This window comes from Cygnus olor, chromosome 1 (assembly GCF_009769625.2).
Source record: "Cygnus olor isolate bCygOlo1 chromosome 1, bCygOlo1.pri.v2, whole genome shotgun sequence".
NCBI lineage: Eukaryota > Metazoa > Chordata > Aves > Anseriformes > Anatidae > Cygnus > Cygnus olor.
In genome coordinates, this window is record NC_049169.1 from 141330151 (window position 1) to 141356053 (window position 25903).

The following is a 25903-nucleotide window of genomic DNA, read 5'->3' on the forward strand; positions in this document are numbered from 1 at the left end:
ATGAAGTGTTGACTGCGTAATGTTTAAAACTATATGCTCTCCTCCTCCACATCACTGACTCTTTCCACAATACTGGCTTCATACCATCAGTAGTTAAAGTACCACAATTATTTCGTGATTTTGAGAATGATCCACTATGGAAAAATGGTCCTATTTCTTCATAAAACTCAAAGTCATAAGCCTCTTCTCACTTCAGAGCTTGCACAAGTACTTGCTTTGTGGCTACCAATGATTAAAATAGCCTCTTCAGTCATAAGCATGTAGTCAGTACCATGCTAATGTTTGACTAAGGGTAGGCTAAAACAGTCAACTAATTGCTGTTATTTAAACTCTCAAATTTAAAAATAACTTGAAGAGTTAGCCACTCTAATGTAATGCTGTTTGATAAACAAAAGCTGCTTTAAGTCTACAGCTTCTGCTTAAATTTTTATGAGGCAGAAGATTGATAATGCGAGGTCAAGATTTTCTTTTATCTTTGTAAGTAATGTAAACTGATAAATTACTTGGATAAAAAGTAACAATTACTTGTATAAAATCCCCTCAATCTCATCTTCTGCAGCATGATCTTTTTGTAAGATGCCCTGTAAGAAGTGTTCTCCAGGGATTAGAGGATTAGGCTTGTACAGCTTCCCAAAGTTACGATGTGTTAGGTCAACTAAAGTAGCATTTATTTTAGGTCTGCTCAAAGTCTGGAAATTCCTGCTCTTGAAATTCCTTCTAAAATCTATTCATGTGCCATGTCACTGTTAGCAGTAACAGGTATCACAGCTTACACTTTGAAATTGTACCTTGCCTGCTTCATGTCAACTAACGTTGACATACAACAAAACTATCCCATATGCATCTTTTCCCTGTTAGTATCCCTCTTCAAAAAGTGGTTTAAAAAAAATCATGCAACTTTTAATCTTTTGTTTGGAACTCCCTTCTTGAGCTTTAAATGAAGTAATGAAGAAGGAGCAGAAATAAAAGCCTTACACATTGAACGTCGGCCCCACAGCCCTTAGCTTCTCAGCACAGCTCAACCCACCACAGCTCCATAGGGGTTACACAGAGAACACCACAACACCCAGAAAGGATGTGAACTACTGCAGACAACGCCCCCCTAGCTACCCAGCACAAAGTTAAGCTCGTTTTGTGCTTGTTTTTGAGTGTCCCAGCTCTGTTTACACAAGTGTAACAAAGAAAACCCTCATAAAGAAAACCCTCCAGCTTCTACAAAGTGTTTTCTGCAAAGTGTTGCTTTTTGAAAGGTCTGTATAATTTATTATGGAAATTGAGCTTTTAGCCATTAAGTTACATCAACAATGCATAACTTGACATTCTTACACTTGTACATACACAATGGGAAGAGTAGTTCAGTGCTTGATGCAATCAATGCAACCGAGTTAGTACGAGGTTACTGTAAGAGTTGATGGTGAATAGTTGTCAACAGAGACCAGCAAGTTCAAGAGGTTATTTGCAGTTAGGTTTAAGCAGAAGTGAATACAAAGTTTGGACTTAAGCCTCAGACTAATGAAACGATGGAAACTCATTACTTCGCTGTTGTCAATTCAGAAGGATATGCTTGTTTAAAAATACAGTATCATTACCATGTTTCAGGTGGTGAAAACTAGCTTCAGGTCCAATGGAAGCATAATGGACAGTTTCCAGGCAATGCATTCTTCACACAAACACATGCAATTATAGAGACATTCTACTTTTAAACTTTCTCAAACCAAGTTTTGCAATACAGCAGGATATCTGAGGAGAGAGATCAGGACCCATACTGAACAAGAACAAAAGCCTCCAGCTTGATTTGCGCATGTTTAATCTTCACATACCACCTGCGAGAGAAAAAGAACACCTAGTAAAGATCAGCCTCAAGGACAGAAAATATATTACTATTTTTCACCAATTCTGGTTATAAAAAGAGAAAGTTGCTGCTGCCGTCTTTCATTTCAGCAATTTTAGTTCAGCACAGCTCTATTATAAAACTGCATCTCCCAGTCTTGCTCTTCCTTCCTTCTCCACCCCAACTCCTCGTTCCCTGAGCCCAGCTCTAAGGCTCATCCAATCGCACAGTAAGGATACACAGCTTCCTACCTTGACAATATTCAACTTTCACGAACTTAGTTTTCTGCCATTTAAGCTGAGTTCATCACATACTCTTAATTTGAATGTGAGAGCCAGAACAAAGTAAGTAATTGATAGGTGGCGTGGAAAACTGGAAAGGACCACTCTCTCACGGAACAGCAAGCTATTAAATTGGTTTGAGCCATCTTGTGAAGTCTCACTCAGGCTGCTGGAAGAGAACAGTCTCTTGTCAAGCTGCCCACACCAAGAACTCCATTCCCTCCAGGTTAACCTGACAAAATATTGCCAGCTGACTCCTCTACTAAACTCTGTATCACCTCTCCTTACAGAACAGTGCAGCCAGTACTTCCTTAACAGTCTCAGTACAGAAACACTGCATTCAGTATTGAGTGCTTTGGACTTGAGCTTCAGACTAACGAAATGATGGAAACTCCAACCAGTGAAATCCAGCCACTGGAAACTACACATGCAACCTCTCCACTCAAAACAAAAAAACAGACCAAGACCAAATACCCGCACAGTTTCCACAACAGTATCACTACTGCAGTGACACAGAGCCCTTAAGGCTCTTTTGAGCAGGAGTTCCACGTTTTACTGAACGCTGGAATGCTGATGTGCACCAAACCCACGCGTTTATTATGTATTTGCAGCCTTGGCAACAACTGAAAAAAATATTCTGCCAATTCACACTGCCCTTCTTAACCTACTGGTGTACACTTCCAAGTGACAACTGGTATTGCTAACGGTAGCTGCATGTCTGTTCTTGCCTAGCCATGAGAATTTTGCTTTTGGGGGGAGCTAAATAACCAGCCCAACCCACTGGCCTATTTGTTGCCACCATAATGTAAACCCAGCACTTTCACTTCTGATGGAGCTCATCAAAACCTGTGAGCACAGTTCTGCCTGTCTCGACCATTCTTTGTACCACAGGGCATAAGAAGCAGGACAATGATCACCACCATCTGCTTGCTGGGCTCCTCTCTGCACAACTGCTACAGACTTGTCTTAGAGAAAGCTTAGCGTGCTGGAAGGAAAACCATGATGACCACTCCTAAATCAAGAAGTGGTTAAAAAAAAAACTTGGCGTGGTTAAAAAAAATAGGTGTAACAGTGTTTCCCTGAGCCCAATTACATCCTGGCACAGATTAGAAATTACCCAAGTATATTCCCACCAAAATTGGGCTTTTATTATACCAGTGCCCAGTTCATTAGCTTAGTAAGAGTTAAACACATTCTCGCTGTAATTAAACCATCCTACAACTCCTCTGACATACCTCCTCTTAAGAACATAGCACCGATTACTGGCAACAGGCAACCAACCGGATGATATTCATACACTTGGTGGGTGGGGGGCCTGGGGAAGGAGTTACTGCTGTCTAATCAGTTTTTCCTAATACGGTAGAGAATCTCAACTACGCATTGCTTCAAGCCCATTTCCGCTTAGGGTAAAAAAAAAAATCTGGTCTTTTATTAGGGGGTAATTAGTGAAAAAAATTCAATTGTCTAGTTAAACTGGTACCACTGCTAATGAAAGTCATTGTTAACATGCATTTAGATCTGAAATGTTCAGTTTTGCTTGCTAACAGGTCTGAAAACTGAAGCTAGTTAAAAAAGTTATTTATTCTCCAACTTGACTATTAATAAGCTGAGATCTTTGACCAAAGAGGGGGGCTTTAGTCTCACTTTAAACACCAGTCCATTCTGAGATGTTTACAGCTCCTTTTTACATCTTCTGCACCTCGCAAATTTTCTCCCCAACAGTAACATCGTAATTAATGATGCCTACTAATGAAACTCATCATTCTGCAATAACATCCCTCAATTCAGCTGGGGATTTGCTCCAATTTATTTATTCAACACTGCCACTGGGGGGCTCTCTACTTTATGCTGGCACTGGGCTTTTGGTTTTTTTTATTTTATATATATGCTTGCTGTAAGAAGCCCTCTGGGCGACTTCAGCAAAATCTGACAACATATCTCAGAGAGAGGCTCCTGCATGTTTTATGAAAAACATGCAGCTAGGAAGAGAACCCGCAGAGCATACAGCATCAGCTCCCACATTAGGCAGGAAATAACCCAAGCAGAAAGGCACATTACAGATCCTCCAAATGGTGAGGAAGACTCAGTTCTGCTCTTCATATGAGCTGTTGGTAGTTACAGTGCTAGGAACTAGAAACACAGGTTTGATCCAACAAAGTCAGTCCAGATCAGCAAAAACCTGTACCTACCTAGAGCTGCCTACACCCACGTACTCTAAACGTTCCTTAGGTGAGTTCTAACAGTAGGTGATACACGTCATGTTTCTAAGCCTCTTGCTATTGCTTCAAGCTCCACAGATGGCCTCTTTCCTGTTCTGTATCTTTACACTGCCACTTTTTTTGCTAATGCACATAATAAGCTTTCTGACTGAGGTCAGACTAATGTTCGCTTCGGAAGATTTTGTCATCGTGCTTCCAAGGAGAGCAAACTGCTTGTTGGAGGCACTGCAATTCGGCCTTTTATTGTCATCATTCCTCAGCAGCGCAGCTGGCCTTACAAGATCTAAATACATCACAAATTATGTGCAAACTGTTCTTGTGAAAGCTTAAATGTAACAGGTATAGAGGCAGCAAAAGACATGTTCTAGCAGTCTTCACACTCGGCCATTTTTCTAAATTGTTAACACTTTAGATTTTATAGGCACTCTTGTCAGTTTGCAGGTTCTCTAGCTTTTCTTCCAGCTCTTAGCTTCAGTTCTGAAGAAAGACATTTTGTTTCAGAAGTATTACTTAAAAGTTGATGTACTTACCACAGTTCTCCCCTCCAGCATGAATATTGCACTGCAGGTATCAGCAAGACACAATCCACAGATTGACAAGACTTCTCTTGATAACTCGTTTTGGTTCCTCCTTGAGCTAGAGTTTAAACCCTCTCAACGTTTACTAAAAATCAATGTTCAGTTTTGTGTTAAGGAAGAGGGAGAAGACTTAGTTCTTAATATTGAAGAGACAGTTAAAAAGGCAGTTCTGGAAATGTTGGTAGGCTTCTTTTGGAGACAAGCGTCCCTCTACATTGTTTTAGTTGTGGGTTGTCTTTTATTTGTTCAGTGTTGGCGGTGGTTGGTCAGTCATATTCCATTCTCGTGTGCTTCTTGTAAGATAAAGGCATCACAAAAACTTGCACCTGCTGGTGACATCAGAACTACAACCTGATAATTTTCCAGTAAACCTAAAAGTTACACTCCTACAGGGAAGAGGCAGATTTATTTAAGTAGGCATGAGGAAGAATATTTCAAAGGAAATTTAGGATGAAACGTCTGCTCTGCAAAGTAGAAGTTCAGATTATATTTCCCCAGCTGAAACCTCTCATTTCTGGAACATTCGTTCTAAAATTAAAAAAAAGTTATTGCTTCTACTGAAGCTCAATATAAGTTAGAAAAAGAATTGCATATTTTCTTAAAAACATTCCAAATATACATTTTAAAAACAAAATACACTCTAAAACAAATGTCTAGTAAAAGACCTTGTTTTAAGCAACCTGTAATAACAGCTTTACCAAAAGAACTGAGGAACATAGCACATTTATAACATGACAACGCTAAAATCCTAAACAATTCGTTTAACACAGTTAAGTAGTGTTTTAAATATACATATTTCTTTACAAAACAGTTTAGCAATTCCTTATACCACTTACAGTATATAAATATTTGAATAAGAGGTCATAATGGGAGATGCCAGGGTTTATATTCACTCTCAGATGCTTCAGGTTTCATAGGTGTTTTACTATAAGGCACAATACTGCTAATCTAAAAGAAAGGAATAAAAGCTAGTGACGAACCCAGTGGAAACTCCTACCACGGAGTCTCCTAGAGAAGATTTCTAGCGTCTCTATGCAAAGAAAAAAAATTCCAACTTTGTATACTCTAAGAAACAGTTCCAATTTTTTACATAAAGTGGGACGGGATGGGTGCAGGAATAAGAAGGAATTAAGTAAAATTTTATAAATAGACTAATAAATATTTTAGCCATAGTTAGCCCTTCACCTCTGTTCTACTGAGTTTAAGACTGAAAGAGGTAACCAGTGTGCATATACCGAAACAAGTCTACATGCTCAGCACGTGAAGACCACCTTGCATAACCTATTACTGCCGAATTCAGTATCAAAAGCTAGCAAGGTGGAGAAAGTCTCCTTTTTTCTCAGCATCCACTCTGAGTGGAACACATTACAAGATCAAATTAGTATTTGTTACATGTAAGGAAAGTTGCAACTGGTAATTTTTTCCATCACCAAAAAGGATATGTAACATATCCATGAAGTTATTTGATTCCTTCAAAAGTTAGATTGTGTCTTTTAAGTATGTCCATCTCCAATTACAACAGAACTTTCAGAACATTTTAATAGTTGTAGCCTTGTAAGTGTTCTCCATATATGTACATACGGATCACAAATAGTGCTTCCAAAATATTTATCCATTAGACATTCTACATTGTTTCACTGCCTAGTCTTCAACTTTGTTACAGCCCTCTGGAACACAACGACATTGTAATAATGCTTACAGAAAAAGGGTTATTGCATCTTTTTATAGGATGAGACATCCAGAGGAAGTTTTATAAAATCCTCTTGTGTACAAAATTCTTAGTTATTAGCCCTTTTGGAACACCAGCTAGAAAAGTTTGAAAGGTAAAATAATTTACATTGTTATTTTTCCATTAACCAGACAAGAGTTCATACTACTTAAATAAAAAATAATAGTTCTTCAACAGTCTATTCAAGGTATCTTCTGTGAAGTAGTTCAGTGGGAATTTCCATTAGATAGATGCTCTCCATGTCGGTTATTACTGACATCCACATCTAGAAGCCAGGAATTAGAAGAAAATTTGTTTCTAGATTCACCTTTTTAACTTAACATATAAAGCGCAATAATCTAAGGTCTGGAAACAAATCAAATATTCATGTATATATAAGGTTCTATCTCTAGGTAAGAAATCCTCCCAAAACATTATTTACATCTTTTTTCCTTTTAAGACCAATTTTCTTCATCTTATGGGATTCTCTCAAAATCTACCTGCTCGTGTTTTTTGAACATCAGCAGTAACACCACTCAATCTGGTCTGCACTGCAGCACTAAGACTACTAACATCACTTGAAGAAAGTCTCCTTCTAATGCAATTAATGGCATCAAGGATTGTCAAGTGATAAACTGAAGTATTACTTACCAAGTAATGCTGTGGTTTCGCCTGCATCCTCTTTTAGACTGGTACACTGCAATACAGATTCACTGGTGGAAGAAGCTGACAATTCACTCACTTCATTTCTGTCATCTTCTTGTAAAGCGATACTCAGGCTTCCAACTGAAACACTGCCACTTATTGATTCAGGTATTGGAACTTCAAGTGCGTCTTCAGAGTCCCCCTTCAAAATTAAATATATTAACTCACACTTCTGCCCACCCACATGCCTCCATATTACCACTTTATAACATCACGTTAATAGAAAACGACCTTTTTTTCACCTAGTATTGCCTATTACAGGTGATCTCATGGGCACAATATTTAATATCATCTACTTCCAATGTTAATGTCAGAAACCAAAGAAACTCAGTAAGCTGAGAGTGGCAGGAGACAACCCAGCCAGCCTTTCAGATGGAGTACTTCAACACTTCAGAACAGCATCGCTGCAGTCTCGTTAGGAGCATGCTCAGCACATATCAAGTCTTCACTGAGCAAACCTATTGATCCTTTACACGTCTAGAAACCGCCATTTTTCAATGATAGTAGTTTGGCAAGTTTAGATTTGTTTACTGGGGTAAACAAACATCTGACGTAAGAAACAGTTTCCCTCCTCTTCTTCCTCCAGTCTAATTTTAAAACCTGTCCCAAAAACACAATCAGCTTCTCACTTTGCAGGAACAAAACGTATGCAGCATGAGCAAAGGAACTTATTTCACCTGTTGTACAGCACAAGCTATTTGTGATAATCCGATTTTTAGAATGGATCATAACTCCTACATGCACAATTCTGTTCCTAAAATTGAACCTTATAACTACCATTAATATACTAACATAAGTTAAACATAAGCAAGTACACTACAGTAGAAATAGCTCTTCTGGGGACTTCACGATGAACCTTTTCCCCCCTCTTCATTTATCAAGGGCCCACCTTAAGAAATTCCATGCTGATCCTTTCTTAAGCATCAAAACATTTATTTAAAATTAGCTATAGAACTACATTTGAATGCAAGTTAAGACACATGTGATACTAACCTCCAGGTGTGTATGTGCACTGGGGAAAGGACTAATGATTTTGTTTCCAAAATTTCACCAGCTAAATAAGCAAAGATACAAGATTCAACAATGCTCTACTAAGTCAGGAAGTCAGACATGCTGAAATTGTGAAATACAGTTCTCTTTTTCCCCTAAGTAGTAGTAACTAGATCACTGAAGTCTGTGACTAGAAGCCTATTTTTTGCAGAACATAAGGCAGGTAACTGGGCTTCCTACCTTCCTTCTACCTTGAGCCCTTTGAAAAAGTTGAGGCAGCCAAATTGTTTACCATAAGATCGAGGTCAGCTTTCAGACTCTTTGCAGAGTTCAGCAGGCTTCTATAACAAGGCTGCACACTCGTGTCTGCCATTGCGTCACTCAGTCAGCACACTCCTGAAAGAACTGCCTTGCTCTTCACGCTTGTCCCCACATCAACAAGATGTTCACACAAACACTTTACAGATCAGGCTGGGCAACCTGGATCAGGCTGAAAACTGAGCTAGAAAACCTGGATGACTTCTCACATTGCTAATTTCAGCATGACTTGAATGGTTGACACGTAAGCAAGACATTTCCCCCATTCCATCAGAAAAGAGAACCTAGCTTCTGTACTTAAGATAACCCCGCTCAACTCGCTTCCTACATTCTTTTTGCCTAACAAGCAGAGGAGGCATTACTCCCCTTGGTTAGGGCTGGTATCAGTACTCTACAGCAGTACGAATTCAAGGAATAAAAGTATTTTAAAGTGTCTCAGCTTTGAGACTATACAGAAGGATATATCCTTTCACTGCATGTAACACAAGTTATATTAACACCAAGAATTGAAAATGAGCTAGTAGTAAGCCATTAACATACCAATATTAACGTAACAAGTTATTTCACATGACAAGACTGCAATTCTTGGATAAAGCTTTACTACACAGAACCACCATAATTTGGTGCATGTTTATATGTATATATACAGACAATATATGCCTACATACATACTACGTAGCAAGAGTATTGTCACTTTTCACAAAACAAAAAGTCTGTCATCCACAGACTTTCTAAGTCTCTAATGAAGTAAGAGAACACCTAGTCAAAATGCAAACCTAGCCAACGAAAGGAAGCCTGAAACCCTGAAACCAAGGAATGCCTCTGTTTTCTGAAGACCTCTGTAGATCAGTAGAAGAGAAGAGGTATGTTCATGCCTATAGCACTTTAGTGGAACTCAAGACTATTTATCAACAGTGACCAAGTAACCTACCGCATGTGTCTTCATCTCTCTTTTCTGGTGCTGTCAGGAAGAAATGAGAGCACATCATTTTCTCTATTTAACCAATTTCTGATGAATGTCTTTAGGAAGGTTCTCAGTACTGGCCCACTTACAGGGATAGAGCACTTAGCATATGTGGAAGCGTACATAAATACACTTAAACTATAGAAAAAAATCACTATTTCCTTTGAATCACAGTTCTCAGCAATATCAACTACATACACAAGATCTACTGAATTTATATTTTTGTAGCTTGGGCAAATTGCCTCACCTTTGCTTTAACTTCATTACTATTGTCAGCTGTTGATAGAAAAAAAATGATAAACACAGAAGAGTACACAGAGGATTCATAAGCTCTTCCACGCTAAGCTCCTACCCAAAAGCCTCGCTTTTTCTAGTTCTCATCAAAAACTCACTTCTTTGCCCAGCTTCTTCAGTCTAGCCAAGTAACAACTGTTGTCATTCTGAACAGTTACACGAAGCCTTGCTTCCTGCACTGTGCTTTTTTCTTGAAGATTAAAGGTAAGCGTGCAACATACCCAGTATCCCAAAGCTTTGATAACATCTAGTTTACACATTGGACAAGTTCGGTGGTCCAAAAGCCAAGGGTCAATGCACGTTCTATGGAAGATGTGCCTAAAGAAAACAAATACCCTTTAGAACTTGTAATGAAATATCAAACATTACTCTTTTAAGAGATGCACAAGTTGCTACCTTAATAGGTAACCCAACTCCTCTGTAACTTTGACATTTAAGCACTGCTTAAATTAACAGGACAGACATAACCATAAGTTCTGGAAACGTCTGTATCTGTCATGCTAATCCAAAATAGAAGACGCTACTAATTACAGTGACACTACTGAGCTGTCACTTCGACAGTGTACAATTCAAACAATATTAAGAAAGCTCTACTTCATTTTTACACTTCTCCCAATTGCTCCTTTTCCCCCATAAATATGAAGTACTGTCTTGTCTCCTAGTGCCCTTTGACATGTAACAGGCCATACAAATGGCATGGCTTCAGCTCTGCCATCACTTTCAGAAGAGTTTCCAGAAGGCTCACCGAGTTTTTCTTTGGGAAAACATAGTACAAAGTGAAGAGAATAATTATGGTGACTTACTTGCATGGCAGAATTCGAACAGTGTCTTTCAGCTTATAGTTCTCGATGCACACAGCGCAGTTTTCCACATCAACATCTAAACCCTGAAAATAACACATTTAAGTGTGTAAATTACCGTCACATGTAATTACAGAAGAAGCTTTGAGTAATATATAATTTCACAAAACACAGTATAAATTGGTTTAGCAAATAAAAATGTCTCCCTCATTTAAATCAAGATTCAATCAAGAGGCAATTTGATCAAGTGATACCAAATATTAAAAAGTAGCCCAATTCAGATTTTCTAATTTAAATAACTACACATGGTATCTTAAGCCATTTGTTATACCTCAAACGTTGTCTTTAAGATTTTGCTCTGCTCCCAATGAACAACGGACAGTTAAAATCAAGAAACTTTACAAGAGGTCACAAATAAAATAAAATAGTGTGCTGTGCTTTCATTTTATTTTTACTGATGGTCCCAAAGACTTGCAAGAGATTAAGTAGGAGGAAATTCTTAGGGTTAAGTACTACAAGCCTCCTCTTCCCATATGTTTTTTTTTTCTTCTACCACAACCTAGTAAATATCCTTTGTAAACTAGAGGAGGAGAACTGAAGTAACAATCTGAGATGATTTTAGAACATCTCTCCAAGCTCACACCAGAGAAGCCAAATCATAGGATTTTTGCCCCCCAGCTTATTTCTTTTTAAGGGCTATATATCTTCCCTAACAGGTCTTTCTGCCATCTTGAAGCCACACTTATACTTACAGTGGAAGTATGATAGGTACCTCCTGACAAGTAATTCAGTGTTAATTGAGTTGCATTAAACAAGCATTAGAAGAACACACAGCAGACCAACTTCCCTTTCATCTCTTACAAGTATATTTCATGTCTACTGCTGACCCAAGCAGTTAAAAATCACCACAAACATTCAAATGAATGAAGTACTGCAAACAAGCTTTCAAGTTCAAGGGAAGTTTTTCCCTCCTTTACATGCTATTACTTTATATACTTAACACTTCAAATTCCCAAGTAAATCTTTTTGTTAAAAAATAAGCAAAGTTAAAATAAGATACACATTTATTGTGTTTTTTTTTTTCTTCTGCAGGAGACAAAATCCAAGCATGCAGCACATAACCAAATGTGTGCATCTCACAATAATCCCATAAGCTTCTCAGAAACATCTACGTGATAGCAAATACAATTTTTAAATGTTGACCTATTTTTAGTTAAACACCTCAACTCCGAAAGAAGTGATAACGAAAGACTGTACTGTATCACAACAGTTACACTCTTTCAAACATAGTGACTGAAATACTAATGTACGTTTTTCCTTTATATAGAGACAGGATTGTCTTTTCTGATAAGTTTTCTGATAAGTTCATGAAGGTGCATTTGCATCAGTAAGTTACTGAAATTTGCTGACAGTTTGATGATTCAAATCAAATGGTAAATCACGATTTACCAAGCAGAAAACCTTTATTTTAGATGTTTTAATCTAATTTTGTTCTACTTTGCTTAACTAACACGACATTCATAGTTACTACCAGCATGCTGTACAATAACCTAGTTAAAATTTTATTTGTTTTTATAATTTTTCTTTTCCTCACAGGTATATTGATGGGAAGGAAATTCCTGATGCAAAGTCTCCTAAAACAATCCTTTTAGAGGCTGACTGAACATCAGCTTAAAAGCAATTAACAGGTTCACTGTGGTCCTCACCACAGAGTTCATCATGACTCTTTTACATCCATTCCTTCTTATGCTGATTATGCTGTGATACTGCTTTATGCAACTTTTGGTTCAGCTCCATCTTCCTTTCTCTCCAGTTTCACCATTGTATAAACACATGTATGTACATCCTTCTGTTCAGTTTTGAAATAGGTTATTTTTTGATGGAATTTACAACTTAATTAAAATAACAAATACTTTTAAAATGCTAAGCATGCTGAATGCATAAAAGGAAAAAAAGGCAAGCTCTGAAAAAGCCTGTTTTAAAATCAAGCTAGTTTACTACATGAAGTACATACACTCCCTTGAGCCAAATAGCTTCTGTTGAAACACATTTTTGAAGCTCTTAAACGTCCTCTCTCACCTTAATTGTATTAATCAATTTAAAAGAAAATCCTTATTTTTCCATCCCTAAGCAAGTCAGTCCTTAAGTAAAAGTTAATCAAGTAAGACAAATAAGTGTGGGAAAAAAACAACTACATGGTACCAGAAGTCTAGTCAGACACTAATGTAGCATCTAGGTTCACAGATGCCTTAAACTGAATAAAATAGTATTTCCCTTTCAAAACCTTGGTTATTTTTATCTAATTCATATAGTTGTTCAAATAGTTGGGAGTTTAGGCCTTATACTCAAAAAGTTAACTTTCTGAAAGTTGCGCTAAAACGTTAAAATAGTTTCATCCTAATATAAAAAATATATATATTTTTTAACCATTCAAGCCTATACTGCTCCTTAATGTAAGTTAAAAAAACAGATTAAACCAAGTATTTCATTTTCAAAGCTTTAGATTACCAAGGCTTTCTTGTCAATAAAAAGATGGATGTTCTCTTAAATGAAAAGAAAACATTACATCAGCTGTACAAACTGTGCAGTCAATAGGTCCTAGGAAGTATTTCACAATCCACCTGTTGATGTTTTCAAGTGCTGATAAGATCAGTGTTTCCTCATTTTTACAGTATCAGCCCTTTTTAGTTTCCTGCAACATTCTGCAAAACAGCTTTACATTTCATAAATGGTTAAATTTTGACTCTTCAATTTTAAAATCAGCCTTCTAGGCAAAGCCACTAAAATGAACCTAAAATTGTAAGAGCCACACTGCGGTTATCTTGCAATAAATTCAGTTTCAACTCTATAAAGGCATTACAAGAGATTTCAAATCATTCAACAGTAATGAAAGCCACCACATTACCTTGTCTCCACGTTTCACCGTATGCAGCTGAAGCTGGCTGATTGCTTTCTTGGTTTCTTTCCTATGTCCCTTGAATAAAATTTGAAGTATTAGTACAGAATCTAGTTATAAGAGTTACACTTCAAAGCTTAAATATTTTTCGTGTGGATTATCAGGTCTTCTGAATGCTAGATAATCTGTTTACGAAATACTTCCAGCCAGCAGATGCTGAAGGACTGCAAGTTTTGCATTCTTGAGGCACAATAGAAAACATTATCTATAGGCATACTGCTCTAACAATAGGCTCAACTGGCACACAACTATGCGGGCCGAACTGACGCATGTAGTCCTGTACAGTAAGTGCCTGCACCAAGGGCCTTCCCACACTGGAAAACTGAAGCTAATTTACACTTTAGAGGCGCTCAGAGCTGAAACAACAGCAGTATAACCAGACCTTCTTGTTCAGCAAAGCAATGAGCAAGCAGGCTGTACGTAGGTTTAACACGAGCTCGAGAGAAGGTGGAATCCTGCCGAGTAGCCTACAGCTGGCTACCAGGTCAAAAGGCTGCTTGTAGCTATTAATACCTCCTCTCGGTTAAACACTGTCTAACACATTATACAAAGCTTTACGCTGAAAGGACACATTATGCAAAGGAGACGACAAGAAAGGCTTAACAGACGTGAGGCACCATATTGGACTTCTATACAGTAACAGCCCTAATTATGCTTGGAGGGGAAGCAAGAAAATAAAGCAGTACTGTATTCCCAGACAAAGAGATAGCTACTGCTGGAAACTAAATGCTCCCAATTAGAGTTTGATCTGTCCAGCAGGATCCCTCACTGATGAAACACTATATGGGAATCAAAAAAAAACTTAATGGCAGCTTCCCCCCTTAACGATACTTACAATGACTTATATCCTTTATAAAATAAAAAATAAGAAAATCAATACTGTAAGTTAGCAAGTGATGCTAAGAAGTAGCCTGACAATTCCCTCTAAGTGAACCTGACCAGCAGCAGCCTAGTCTACCTTCTCTACCAGCTCAGGATTTCCTGTATGGTCCCGCTTCATCTTCTGTAGCAAGGAGTTCTTCCAAAGATTTACTGCTAAACTAATATTAGAATAAATCATAAGATACCCTTCTTCAACTTCACTTAGCAGCTACATAGTAGCTTGTTTTAAAGCATACCATAATTGACTCCCAAGTTTTAATTACTCTAAAGTCAATAAGCCAAACAAATAAAATTTGTGTTAGGAAAGTAAATTTTGGTTTCACAAATTCACTTTAAGACTTGTAACAACGCATCTAGGCCAAGATATTCATAAAGTTTTGTGTTTTTTTTTTTTTTCTTTCAACAGTATTTTTAAGAGAAGAAGAACTAAGGAAAGTGCTACGGCCTTCTAATGCTAGACTACTTAATTAAGAAGCATTTAGATGACAAACTATTAAGAGTTTGTGGCATTAATTTTGGGAAACATTGCATTCAATCTAAATAACAGAAACTATAAAGCATTTGAGGTCCCCCTAGTGTGAATTGTATCAAAGCCAATGTAACAGGAAGAAATACCTTTCTTCACCAAAGAGTTTGTGTGTTCTAATGCCCTCTCTTTTTCTATACAGACTTCTCAAAAATTTTATTTTCTTGAAAATATTCCCAGAATACGAATGCTAAGACTTAAATATTAATAAAAAAAGACTAAAGGGAATCAACACCTCAAGTAGACTGCACGTTTCTTTTCCTAGGAGAGTCCTATAAGTTATAATCAGAGCTCAGACTCTTGAAGTCAAAATGCTTGGTTTTGTGTTTTTTGATCCCCCTCCCCCCCAAAATTATCTCAGAGAAAAACATGGATTTGGAAGGGGCAAAGAAAGTAGGACCACAGATATTTCTTCCTGATCCTTCCAGTACTCCTACCACACTCAGAACTTCTGACAGTCCAAAAGAGCTGAATCTCGCCACACATGCTCCTTCCAGTCTGCTGCAGTTCAGATTACAGGTATCACAAGCAGTTTTCATAAAGCTTTAGAAACAAAAATTTTAGCCCTAATTACTTGCATCTTATGAAAAACATTACTATGGTCTCTCCCCATTAAAAAAATATTCCGGTTAGTGTAATCTGTACTTTCAGAATGAAAATTACATAAGAATGAAAATAACTTCTGTCCTTTTGACACGAGAAATTAACTTAGGTGACAAATCACATAAGAAGCTGGCTTTATTCAGGTTTTGATGATGACTGGCTAAATATATTTCCCATTACTTCACACTGGTATCTAATAATTACAATTAGTCAAGCTTGCGATGCCAATTAGCTCATTATTTATTATCCTCACCAACTATTATTGAGTAGTGTTCATAGATCATACAGTAGCAAGAAGGTACAGGTCTTCAAGAATGCTTCAATAAAAAAAAAAAAGTTAGGCAATTGATTTGACACAAAAACTGCAAATGCTTTAGAGCCTCATCTGCAATTACCTGGTTTCCAAATTGTGATCCTGTATACAGGAAACGTTGTATATAGTAAAATATGAGCCAAGCAAGAGATATAATCATCATGGTGATGAAGGCGATGGCTACGAACACAACCGACTGACCGCTAATGTATTCCTGCACGTGACGTGTGCCAACAACAATAGTCATTTTCACTGGAATGCCTCTTCGTACTGGCTCCAGTATCTCTATTCCTTTTGGATAGCCAACCATTATCACCACTGTGTTTCCTGTTCCTGTTGGAGAGGAAAAAAAAAAAGAAAGAGTAAGAATTTTGGCATTCTGGCTTGACAGTAATTTGGGTCTCTTCAATTAAGAACAGAGATTAAAACTGAAAAAAAGTCCTATTTTTTTTAAGGCATAGAACTTATTATTAAGTTTAATAAAGAACCCTTTACTTACATTATGAAACTCTCAAGCGGAAGAGAAACTTCGGCAGATGCACTTTTACTGTTATCAAAGTCCTATACTCCTCATTCCACACAGCAAGGTGGGGCAGAGATGCCATGCAAAAGGCAGGCAAGTTATACACCGCTCATCTGGAATTTGCTAAAGTCCTGACATGCAACTCAAGAGCAGCTGGTCTTTGTTAGCGTAAGAATTTTAGCTGCAGCTGGAGACAGTATATAAACTACCACAAAAAGAGACGCCTTCAATTAAGTTTGAATTGGAATGCACAGCACAATTAGGCTGGATATGTGAACAAAAAAAAAAATCAGATAATATTCAATTACATTAAACATTTAAATACTTAATGCTTCAATACTAAATATTCAGAATTTAATGAGACTTCAAGACAAGGACTTGCAAAGAAATATCTTGGGACTCTTCTGGGAGCATGCAATCAAAGAACTTTTTTTTTTTTAATTATATTTAAACTCAAAAGCACTCAATCCGTATGGGGAGAAAAGCACCTAACTCCAAGAAAAGACTTTAAGCACCACTGTACCACAGCCAAACAAGTTAAGATACTGTCAAGACCAACAAGCAGAAACAAAGATCTCTTGCGACTAGAGTCTTATTCAGTTTTGTCTAGGAGCATCTCCAGTACTGTCTCAGAAACACCTGACAAGTATTACAAAATAAATGGCAAGCAAACATACTTATTAAAATGTCACCTTTTCACCGGTCTATGCCATTTGTTTTCAAATAGCTCTTACTTTCGTGTGCACCGACACTGCCATACGCTCTTGGTAAATTACGGCTTTCTAGTTTACTTTGCACTCCTACCTCTGAGAAAAAGTGAAACTAAGCTTGATTCAGGGAGAAAGTCAAGGAAGAAAGAGGGGTTTTCCTAACAGAGAAGGTAAAGCTGTAACGTCACGGCTACCTTTTTGGATTCACAGGACTATCTTACTTGCAGCAAAGCCTCCCACTGAAGAGGAAGCCTTTTCCCTTCCCAGCTACGTTCTCTATTGAGAAGCTATGTCAAAACACATGGTTGCCTAATTTATAGCATTGTGTCAAGTGGGGTTTAGAAAACAACAACAACAAAAAAACCAAGAACAACCATTTTGGACTCACGTACTTCCTTCAACAGCACGAAGCTATTTGCCTTAAGCATTTCAAACAACCCCTCCAGCTGAGACTGCTCTGCTGGCCACACCACTCTGCTGCCACACAAAGGGCAGCTCGCGGGAGCTGCAGAAGGTACAGATGGCTGGCTGTGGATGAAACACTACAAGTCCCAATTACGAGCTGAATAATCCTCCGATCTGAATGCCAGGCAGCCTTTTTCAGCTCCACCTTACGCAACCAGCCCACTTGTGCTCACCTACTGTAAAAGCTATTACACCCGCCGGCCGCGTTCAGACCTGGCACAAGAGCAGGATTTCCAAACAGGGCTGGGTTTCTCAAAGTTTTGAGGATCACGAGGAAAACGGTGCTAGTGGAGAAAGGCCCAGCTTAGGTCTCCACTCAGCCATCCCGCATTCGCTCGCCGGCAGCTCTCACCTAGCTCTCAGCATGTGTCGTCTTGTCCAGCGGGTTTCGTACGAGGCACAAAGCAGCGAAGCAAACAGGACAAATCCACAAGCAACTCGCTTCCTAATTAGTCCTACTCACCAACGTGCTTATTCACATGATCCCACAAGTCCAAGCACACTAAGAATTGGTTAGTGAATATTGTTCTCCTCCCTAAACCAGCCCAAAAGCATTACCAGAGAGGCTAAGGAATCCTGTAGAGAGGTGGGTGAAGCTTTCCTTGCTTTCTGTCCTTGTGCTGCACCTCTACGAATTACCAAGAAAAAAAGACATTAAGGCAGAAGCACATCCCACATCGCTGAGAGCTTTCCCCCCAAGATCCTGATTTACACGTATGTTTAATCAATTGGAGGAGCTACAAATACCAGGATGGGAGCTTGAGGACAGTCTATGCACAGTGCCAGGAGCCTCGGAGAAAGGCTTCAGTCGGTTCACTCTGACTTGGAGAAGAAAAGACTGGAAGCAGCCTGGATTTTTCGATCAGTACAGACTTCCTCCCCAAACCCATAATCTAGAGCTGGTTCAAACCTGCTACATAGATCGCTCCACAATTCCTAACACCAAAACTACTTCAAAACCCACAACAATCATTAATTCCTACTTCTGTTTTGTCACTAGCACGTCCAACTACCAGCCGGTTATTTACCTGAATAGGAAGGCAGGGTATTTTTGTGCGACAGCTGCTAGATACTGTGACACCTTCCAGTTTGAAGAATCTAACACAAGTAACGTACACATTTTTAAGCAAATTTCCATTAAAAGCATCTTAACAGTTTTAAAGACTTGTGATCAATCTATCAGAGACACACTCAGTTAAACACGATGGCCTTGAAGGTCATGAGACACAAGGAGGGGAAGAAAAAAATTGATATCCACTGTTACAAAAGCAGCCTCAGAGAAGCAGTTGCCCTGAGCAGCCTATAAGACTAAGGACTTTAACTCATTCCTCGCTCTAATTTTAGACTTCTGTTCTGAAAACGCATTATTCAAAGACAAATGCTGTTGAGTCATCCCATCAGCTTCGACTGCAACACAACTCGGAGACCATAAATCACACCTATAAAAATCGCAGTGCCACATACACGCCTTGAGAGCACGCTTTCGTGGCTTTACTGTTACATACTAGTTTCTAACCCCACAGTAAGCAGCCGCATTCATACTCTAAATACCTCCCTTTTTAATTTAATTTTATTTTTTTAAGATATACTTGATGCTTCAGTGGAATCAGGTAGATTTGAAATCTGGTGTGTGCTTTTTTTAAGCGTTATCATCCAAGTAGAGCAGTGACAGCTGGCAAATCCTAAGGATAGCTGGAAATAAGGACAAGTCTGAAACTCTGGAGATGAAGGTATGTTTCTTGCTAGCACGCCACGGTCAGTTTTACTGCTCATATTGTTACAGTCTTCTCCTGCAGATGAAGTCATCACTCTCCTGATGTGGAGAGTGCCATACAGATTAAAATCTTGATTTCAGGCATCTTAAACTGCCACATTTGTTTCTATTCAGTCCTACGTCTACCTTAAAGATCATTTCCAATCATCCAGAAGGCAACTGCAGCCATACATTTTTTTTTATTTTATTTTTTGTCCTGAGGAGAAACATCGGAAAGCTCTCAAGGTTTGAGCACCCTGGTAAAACGCTGGAGGTCAGCCCTTAGATCTATTTAGGCATCCTACTTAAATCGCCACAATTACCATCGAACATGCTCTTTGGCTCCTGGTTGCAAAACAAAGCCTCTGATCTCTACCGAGGCTTAACAGCACAATAGCGATCAGATGACGAGCTGGTCCTCAACCACCCAACCCAGTGTCATCTCCCCACATCCCGGGTTTGTGTTGTGTTTCCACCTGCCTGAAGGAGCAGGACGTGCAACCAGAAGAGTCAAGTGGTTAAGCAACCGGTACAGGTACACACATCCACACAGGTTTCTTCTTTCCACACGGGTTTCCAATGCGCCTGTCCTTTTCCATATAGGATAACAGATCAGCATTTTGAAGTCACTTCTGTTTCTTCAGAACAGTACAGCAGCTCAACGTAAGTCACTGTCCAAGTTAAGCAAGCCACTCATTTCAGTTCTGCCCTTTTAGCAGAACAGCACCAGAAGCCTTCAGTAGAAGGCATCAGTAACACAGAAGTTATGCACCACTCGAGGATCCCACGCAGCACTCGGGTCTCTGAAAGAAATGTGGCAACGAGTTGAAGCAGATGCCAAGATAACCCTAACCCTGCCTCTTGGGAGCTGGCAAGAGCTTTTCGAATCGTCAGTATAACAAAATACAGAACCGAAAGACCCCTTCTTCTTTCCACTGCGATATACCTCTGCCTCCCCCTAATTTCTCAACCAGCACAACACCTCTAACTCATTATTCTGCTCTCCGCAACACTCCACACCTTGCCACTTCAAATTCCTTTCCAAAAAGAAAATAAATATTGTATACAAATATTAGCTGGCAGTGGGTTGGAGAGGAATCTGAAGCCTCTGTATCACATTAAGTTCCCACACCAGCAGCACCAACAATAAACAGTTAAAAGTGTCCATATTCCTTTGAAACTGAAACTTAAGTTTATACTGCTCAGATTCAGTAACAAGTGCAACTGCTTGAGTCATTCAGGTAAAATAAATACTTTCCACTGGAAAAAACCTCCTCAGGCACACGTGAAGTTGTTCCATTACTTCCCTCAAGGAGACAAGACTTCCAACATTTAAATTCAGACAGAAACCAAAGGCCTGAAATACGCAAGACATCAGTAAAAAGTCATATTTGAAGGGCTTGATTCTAGAAAAAGAAACAGGATTGCAAGGTTATATATTCAGACCCTTGGCTCTACTGCTCCAAAACTGGAATTAAAATCCCTACTCACTGCACTCACGAAGCACACAAGGTACCAACAAAATGAAAAACTAAACTGCAGAATTTGTCCTTCATCAAATGCTCTGACAATAGCTACAGCAAATCACCTCTTTGCCTAATCAAGAATCTTTACACTCAAGCTGGAATAAGCCTAAAAACACCAAATCAGGAAAGTTACCTACTTATCATCTGCATGTAACCCAGGCTGCACCTCTATCAGCGTGAACGATTGCTCCACCTCACACCGCTTCCAGCACCACCAACTGCAAATCCACTCAGTGGATGTGCTTCATGCCTGCAACTCCACTCCACAGTTACAGCACTGCAGTTTTCCTACAGTATTCATTCTGAGCACTCCTCTCACAAGCAGGGATTTCTTCTATGCCAGTTCACAAATCCTTTCAGACAAATGGCAAGCTCAAATCCTGTAAAAACGCTTTATTCCATATGCTCCCTTACCTTGCACAGACTTTTTCTTCAAACAATCCAAGATTTAAAACGCTAGCAGCAATTCTTCCCTCTACTTCCAGCAAAGCGCACTGAAAATTCTAGTAGCTAGTTTGAACACTTACACGTTTGAAAGTTCCCACCATAAAGCAAAAATCTGTTACTCAAAGATAGTGCTTATATTTTTACACGGTATATTCCCACCCAATCCAAACCATCTTGAGGTCCAACCTGCATTTGTGGAGTCAGTGTAAATAAGTACAAATGTATGCTTGTACGTACACTACACTAAAACACACTTTTTTTTACATAGGTAGAGCTTTTATCATCAAAATTCTGACAGTTTACAAAGAAAAATGTTAACGGAGCAGCAGAAGTCGGGGAGGACTTCTCTTCATACCACTGATAAATGTAACTATAGCAGCAAGTCTGAACTGAAGCATCAACACAAGAAGGTCATCTGTAGAACAGAGATGACAGGAAAAAAAAGAGAAAATATGATAAGGAAGAAGAGATTTCACAGAAAAGCAAATAATAGCTATGAGAGGCTATGACGGGGCATGGAGTGGAATGTGGGAAAATTCCACCCTGCAGGAAAAAAAAAAAAAACTTGTACTGATTGACCAACATAGAGTGGCAACAAGGAAAGAAAAAGTAAGAAAAGTTACAAAATGAAGAATCTTAATTGCCACACGGAACCAAAACTGAAGGTACATCTTACCTAGCATCCACCTCCACTTTCACAGTGGATTAAGAAAGCAAGAAATGGGCCAAGCCAACACATCCAGTATATTATACATGCTATGGAAGCAACAGCTCCAAGAGATTTTCAGCTCACTGTATTAAAGAAAGCAAATTTATTTTCTTTAGAAGTGCCTTATAGTTCTACTTCAGCCAAATTGCTGGTCTTTCCCCGCCTCATCACCAAGAGATGGCCTGGGCATTAGCAAACTCACTGCACCAGTACCACGCATTTTCAACGTTTCTGATGGTCTGCTTTGCCTTTATGTCCTTCAGAGAAGACCTTCCAGTTCCTCGGAAGCCTGCAAATGCTAACAGATTTTTACAGCACGGTTTTGAGGGGTTTCCCCCCATTAGGTTAAGCATTTGATATGGACACGCTCGTTAAACCCAGCAGCGCGCTTTAGCTGCACAGCCTGAGCAGAAGCTGCAGCGACAGAGCATCAGAGCCCGTGTATCTGCAGGAATCACGGATCCTTTCTGCAGGCTACAGATAAGCATGCTCAGACAAGCCCAGTCAACATTTTTTCTCTAGGCATCAGTTTCCCTACCTCAGCCACCAGCACCTCAGAACTACCTGACGTTTCTGTCTCCCTCCCTCCCCTCACAGACCTGCACGGGAGATGATTGTTAGAATGGAGACTGTACCAAAAAGCTATTTCCAAACAGCTACAGCTCTGCCTCTGAAGGTGCGGAAGGCATCTTGAGGCGACCTGGCGTGCTCCTGTGCGAGAGGCAGCCTGCCTGCCTCCTGCTGCAGGGGGGAAAAGGAGGGCTCTGGGCGGGATGGCTTCCCCCCAGCCCCTGGGGCCGGGGTTTCGCTGCCACGGCCTCGGAGGGCAGAGCTAGGGGTGCAGAGAGATAAAGAAGAGGGGAAGGCGAGGGAAGGAGCGGCTCTCGGCATCGCCTCCCCGCCACCGAGGCCCCGCGCTAGACAAAGCCTCCTCCTCCTCCTCCTCCTCTCCCCGGCCCCGCTCACCCAGGTGGGACATGGAGACGGTGCTGTTGCCGAAGCGGGCCTCGTTGTAGATGACCACGGCCGCCGCCCGCTTCCGCGCCGCGTTGGTGATCTTGTCCTTGAAGGTGCAGCCGCCGCGGGCCACCAGCGCGATCCAGGCCGGCGGCTCCCCGTCGGGGGCCGGCCGGCCGCCGGGCGGCAGGGGCACGTCGTAGTCGGTGTCGGCGGCGCAGCCCTCCATGTGGCGGGGCGAGGCGCCGCGGGGGATGCCCACCAAGCCCTGGGCGCTCTCCTTGGGCGAGCTGTCCCCGTAGCGGCCGCTCTCCGTGTTGCCCCGCACCGTGCGGTTGCTGAGCGGCTCCACGTAGGCCGTGCTCACCCACGCCGTGTACCACTCCAGCGCCCGCGCCCCCTGCCCGCACGGCGCCCCCAGCGCCACCAGCGCCGCCGCCACCAGCGCCAGCCGGGCGCGACGCACCATGGCCCGGCCGCCGCTGCCGCCACCCCGAGGCGAGGCGACTCGCCGGGGCACAGCGAACACGGGAGAAGCCGAGGAGGAGGAGGAGGAGGAGGAGGAGAAAGCCCCGCCACCTCCTCGCCCCGCTCCGCTCCCCGCCCCGGGAGGAGCCGCGGCGCAGCAGCGGCTAATGGCGAGGGGGAGGCCGGGCCGCCCGCCCGCGCAAGCGCCCGCACGCCCGCCCCGCCACCTCAGAAAATGGCGGCGGCTCCACAGTTCCCGCCGAGGCTGATGGTGAGGTCTCCAGGCTGCTGCAGTCGTGTCTGTTCGAGGCAAAGCGCAGCCATGTCAAGCAGCTCCCTCTGTGGGGTTAGCATAAGCTCTCCACACGCCAGCCCCCACACAAAATCGAGCCCTTTCAACGTTGTTTTTATGTTGACCCTCTAGCTGGTTAGCTATTTTTAAGTCCTGTCCGTCGGCTCGCCCCATGACACACGCGTGGACCTACTGAGTCATCGCCTCCGGCCTTCGGAACGCTCCTCGCCCACGTTGAAGGGCGAAATGAGTGTCCTCCGCGAAATGAGTGTCCTCCCCAGGGACGGGTGGGCTGCAGCGCAGGGAGCAAGGGTGAGGGGGGAGAAGGTATAGGAAAAGGCCAGCCAGAAATAGAGCACGATGTGCGGCAAAGCAGGAGAAAGGGAACAGTCACCGATGCTAGATGCTAAAGGTTCAAATGTGAACGGTGCTTGTGCTATTGTACTGAGGGAGGCTCATTTAAGAACAAAGAAAAGTGGCAAGAAGGTCAGCACTTTGTTAAAAAAAAATGGAGGTACACATACTGTAACAGAAGAGTACTGACTAAAGATGATCATTTTATGGATTTGTTTTCCATTAAGTAGAAATTTTTGATCTGTACCTCTTAAATTAACAAACCTTAAGGGCTTACCTGTTTCCTCACACAAGGCGTCTGCATATGAATCATGTTTTCACCAGCCACCAGTCTTTTTTGTGTGGTCTCACACACGTGTTTTTCCTTGAAAAGTCAACAGTTGTCTGATCGCATATTGTTGCATGTCTTGTCAAACAACACTGTCAAACTTGCGTAACATCCTTTTCTTCCTAATCATGATTATAGCTTGTGCAGCCAGGGTCTGGTAGCGCCTGGCATACTTTGTGTGGAAGGTGTCCTCGGACAAAAGCCTTGAGCTCAGGAAGCCCGTCGTACCAGCAGGACTGCTCTACTCTGTCAGCATCAAGGCCATGATGCTCCAAGTTCTGTTGTAGAGTCGATGTTAAAATAAATCCGGTAAAAAAAATCTTCAGACTTAAAGTATTCTTTCAAGTAACTCGAGCATTCTCCCCACATACTTGGCAGTGAAGTCCTAGGGCTCTCTCCAAAGGCGCTGAGCATTGTGAGAAGATCAAAGTAGCAAAGTCAAGATGACAGCCAAGACACATCCATGGAGCAAAGAGACTGGGGAGAAGGAATCCAAACAGCAAAATTGGAGTTGATGAAGAAAATAACAAGGAAAAGAGGATAAGGAATAGAAGAGCAAGAGCATGTTAGATGGGAGAGGGTAAATGGAGTCAGTGGCAGAGCAGAGACAGATAAAGGCTGAACAGTGTTGAAAACTGTCAAGTGACAGGATTTGGAAGGAGTGAGAATTCAGCGTTTGGCAAAAAGCAGATTGAAAAAAGTGACGGTATTTTTAGTGAGTCCAAAAAAATGTAGTTCAAGAGAGATTTTTCTCGAAAAAAAAAAAAAGTGGAAGACTGTACTCAGAACAGATAACACCTCAGAAATGGGGTAAAAGTAAAAATAGTTAGTAAAAATGAACAGCTACAAGAAATGTTCTTTTAAGAGTATGGAGTCACTCGAAACAGGAAAACGATGTTGACTGTGATTTGTACAGGTTAGGAAGCTTTTGTCCTGATCTTCACACGGAAGGAAGACCAACCAATTGACAAGACTGCAAGGTGTAAATAGGAACACAGGCTGTTTCCCATACCCTCTTTTTGGTTGTGGAGATTTTAATGGGGGAGCTTGAATTTTCTTTAAAGGAGATAATGTGGGAAAGCAAGATGAAAAGGTAAATTGTCAGCCTTGGCCTAAGATAACTTCCAGAGGAAAGCAGACAGAAAAGAACAAGCTGTAACAAGAACTTGTAAGAGCAAGGCTAGCAGAGGAAGAAATAGCACTTAGGAAATTTCCAAAACACCATTAATGCACACCTGATAGGTGTGGGTTCAGTCTCAGAGCTGAAAGGAACAGCAAACGTTAAGAACAACAATTAACTGCCATGCTGACTGCAGAGCTGATAGCAATGAGAAGACGAAGGAAAGATAAAAGGTGCCTGGCTAGATGTTTCTCCCTAGAGAAAAGCTAAGCTACACCAAGAC

At 40.8% G+C, this 25903-nt stretch overlaps 1 protein-coding gene and 1 non-coding gene across 2 annotated transcripts; both read right to left on the reverse strand.

Annotated features, from left to right (window-relative positions):
* Nucleotides 1-1247: 1247 nt before the first annotated feature.
* RNF149 (ring finger protein 149) lies at nucleotides 1248-23594 on the reverse strand. The gene is made up of 8 exons (XM_040536000.1): nucleotides 23068-23594; nucleotides 16051-16301; nucleotides 13594-13662; nucleotides 10692-10774; nucleotides 10110-10206; nucleotides 7269-7464; nucleotides 4862-6903; nucleotides 1248-1823 (listed from the first exon to the last, which is right to left on the reverse strand). Exons 1-7 carry the CDS (start codon nucleotides 23525-23527, stop codon nucleotides 6845-6847), a joined length of 1215 nt encoding a protein of 404 aa, XP_040391934.1. The 5' UTR covers nucleotides 23528-23594; the 3' UTR covers nucleotides 1248-1823; nucleotides 4862-6844.
* Nucleotides 4479-4592, reverse strand: LOC121064249. The gene has a single exon (XR_005816447.1). It is a non-coding gene; the product is annotated as a small nucleolar RNA SNORD89 (small nucleolar RNA).
* Nucleotides 23595-25903: the final 2309 nt, after the last annotated feature.

Excerpts from the sequence above, each read along its gene's own strand:
- RNF149 (XM_040536000.1), bottom strand. The coding sequence starts at position 23,527 with ATGGTGCGTCGCGCCCGGCTGGCGCTGGTGGCGGCGGCGCTGGTGGCG. Across the intron at positions 13,663-16,050 it reads GATCACAATTTGGAAACCAG|GGACATAGGAAAGAAACCAA; the intron begins GTAATTGCAGAT and ends ATTTTATTCAAG. Across the intron at positions 10,207-10,691 it reads GTTCGAATTCTGCCATGCAA|GCACATCTTCCATAGAACGT; the intron begins GTAAGTCACCAT and ends TGTTTTCTTTAG.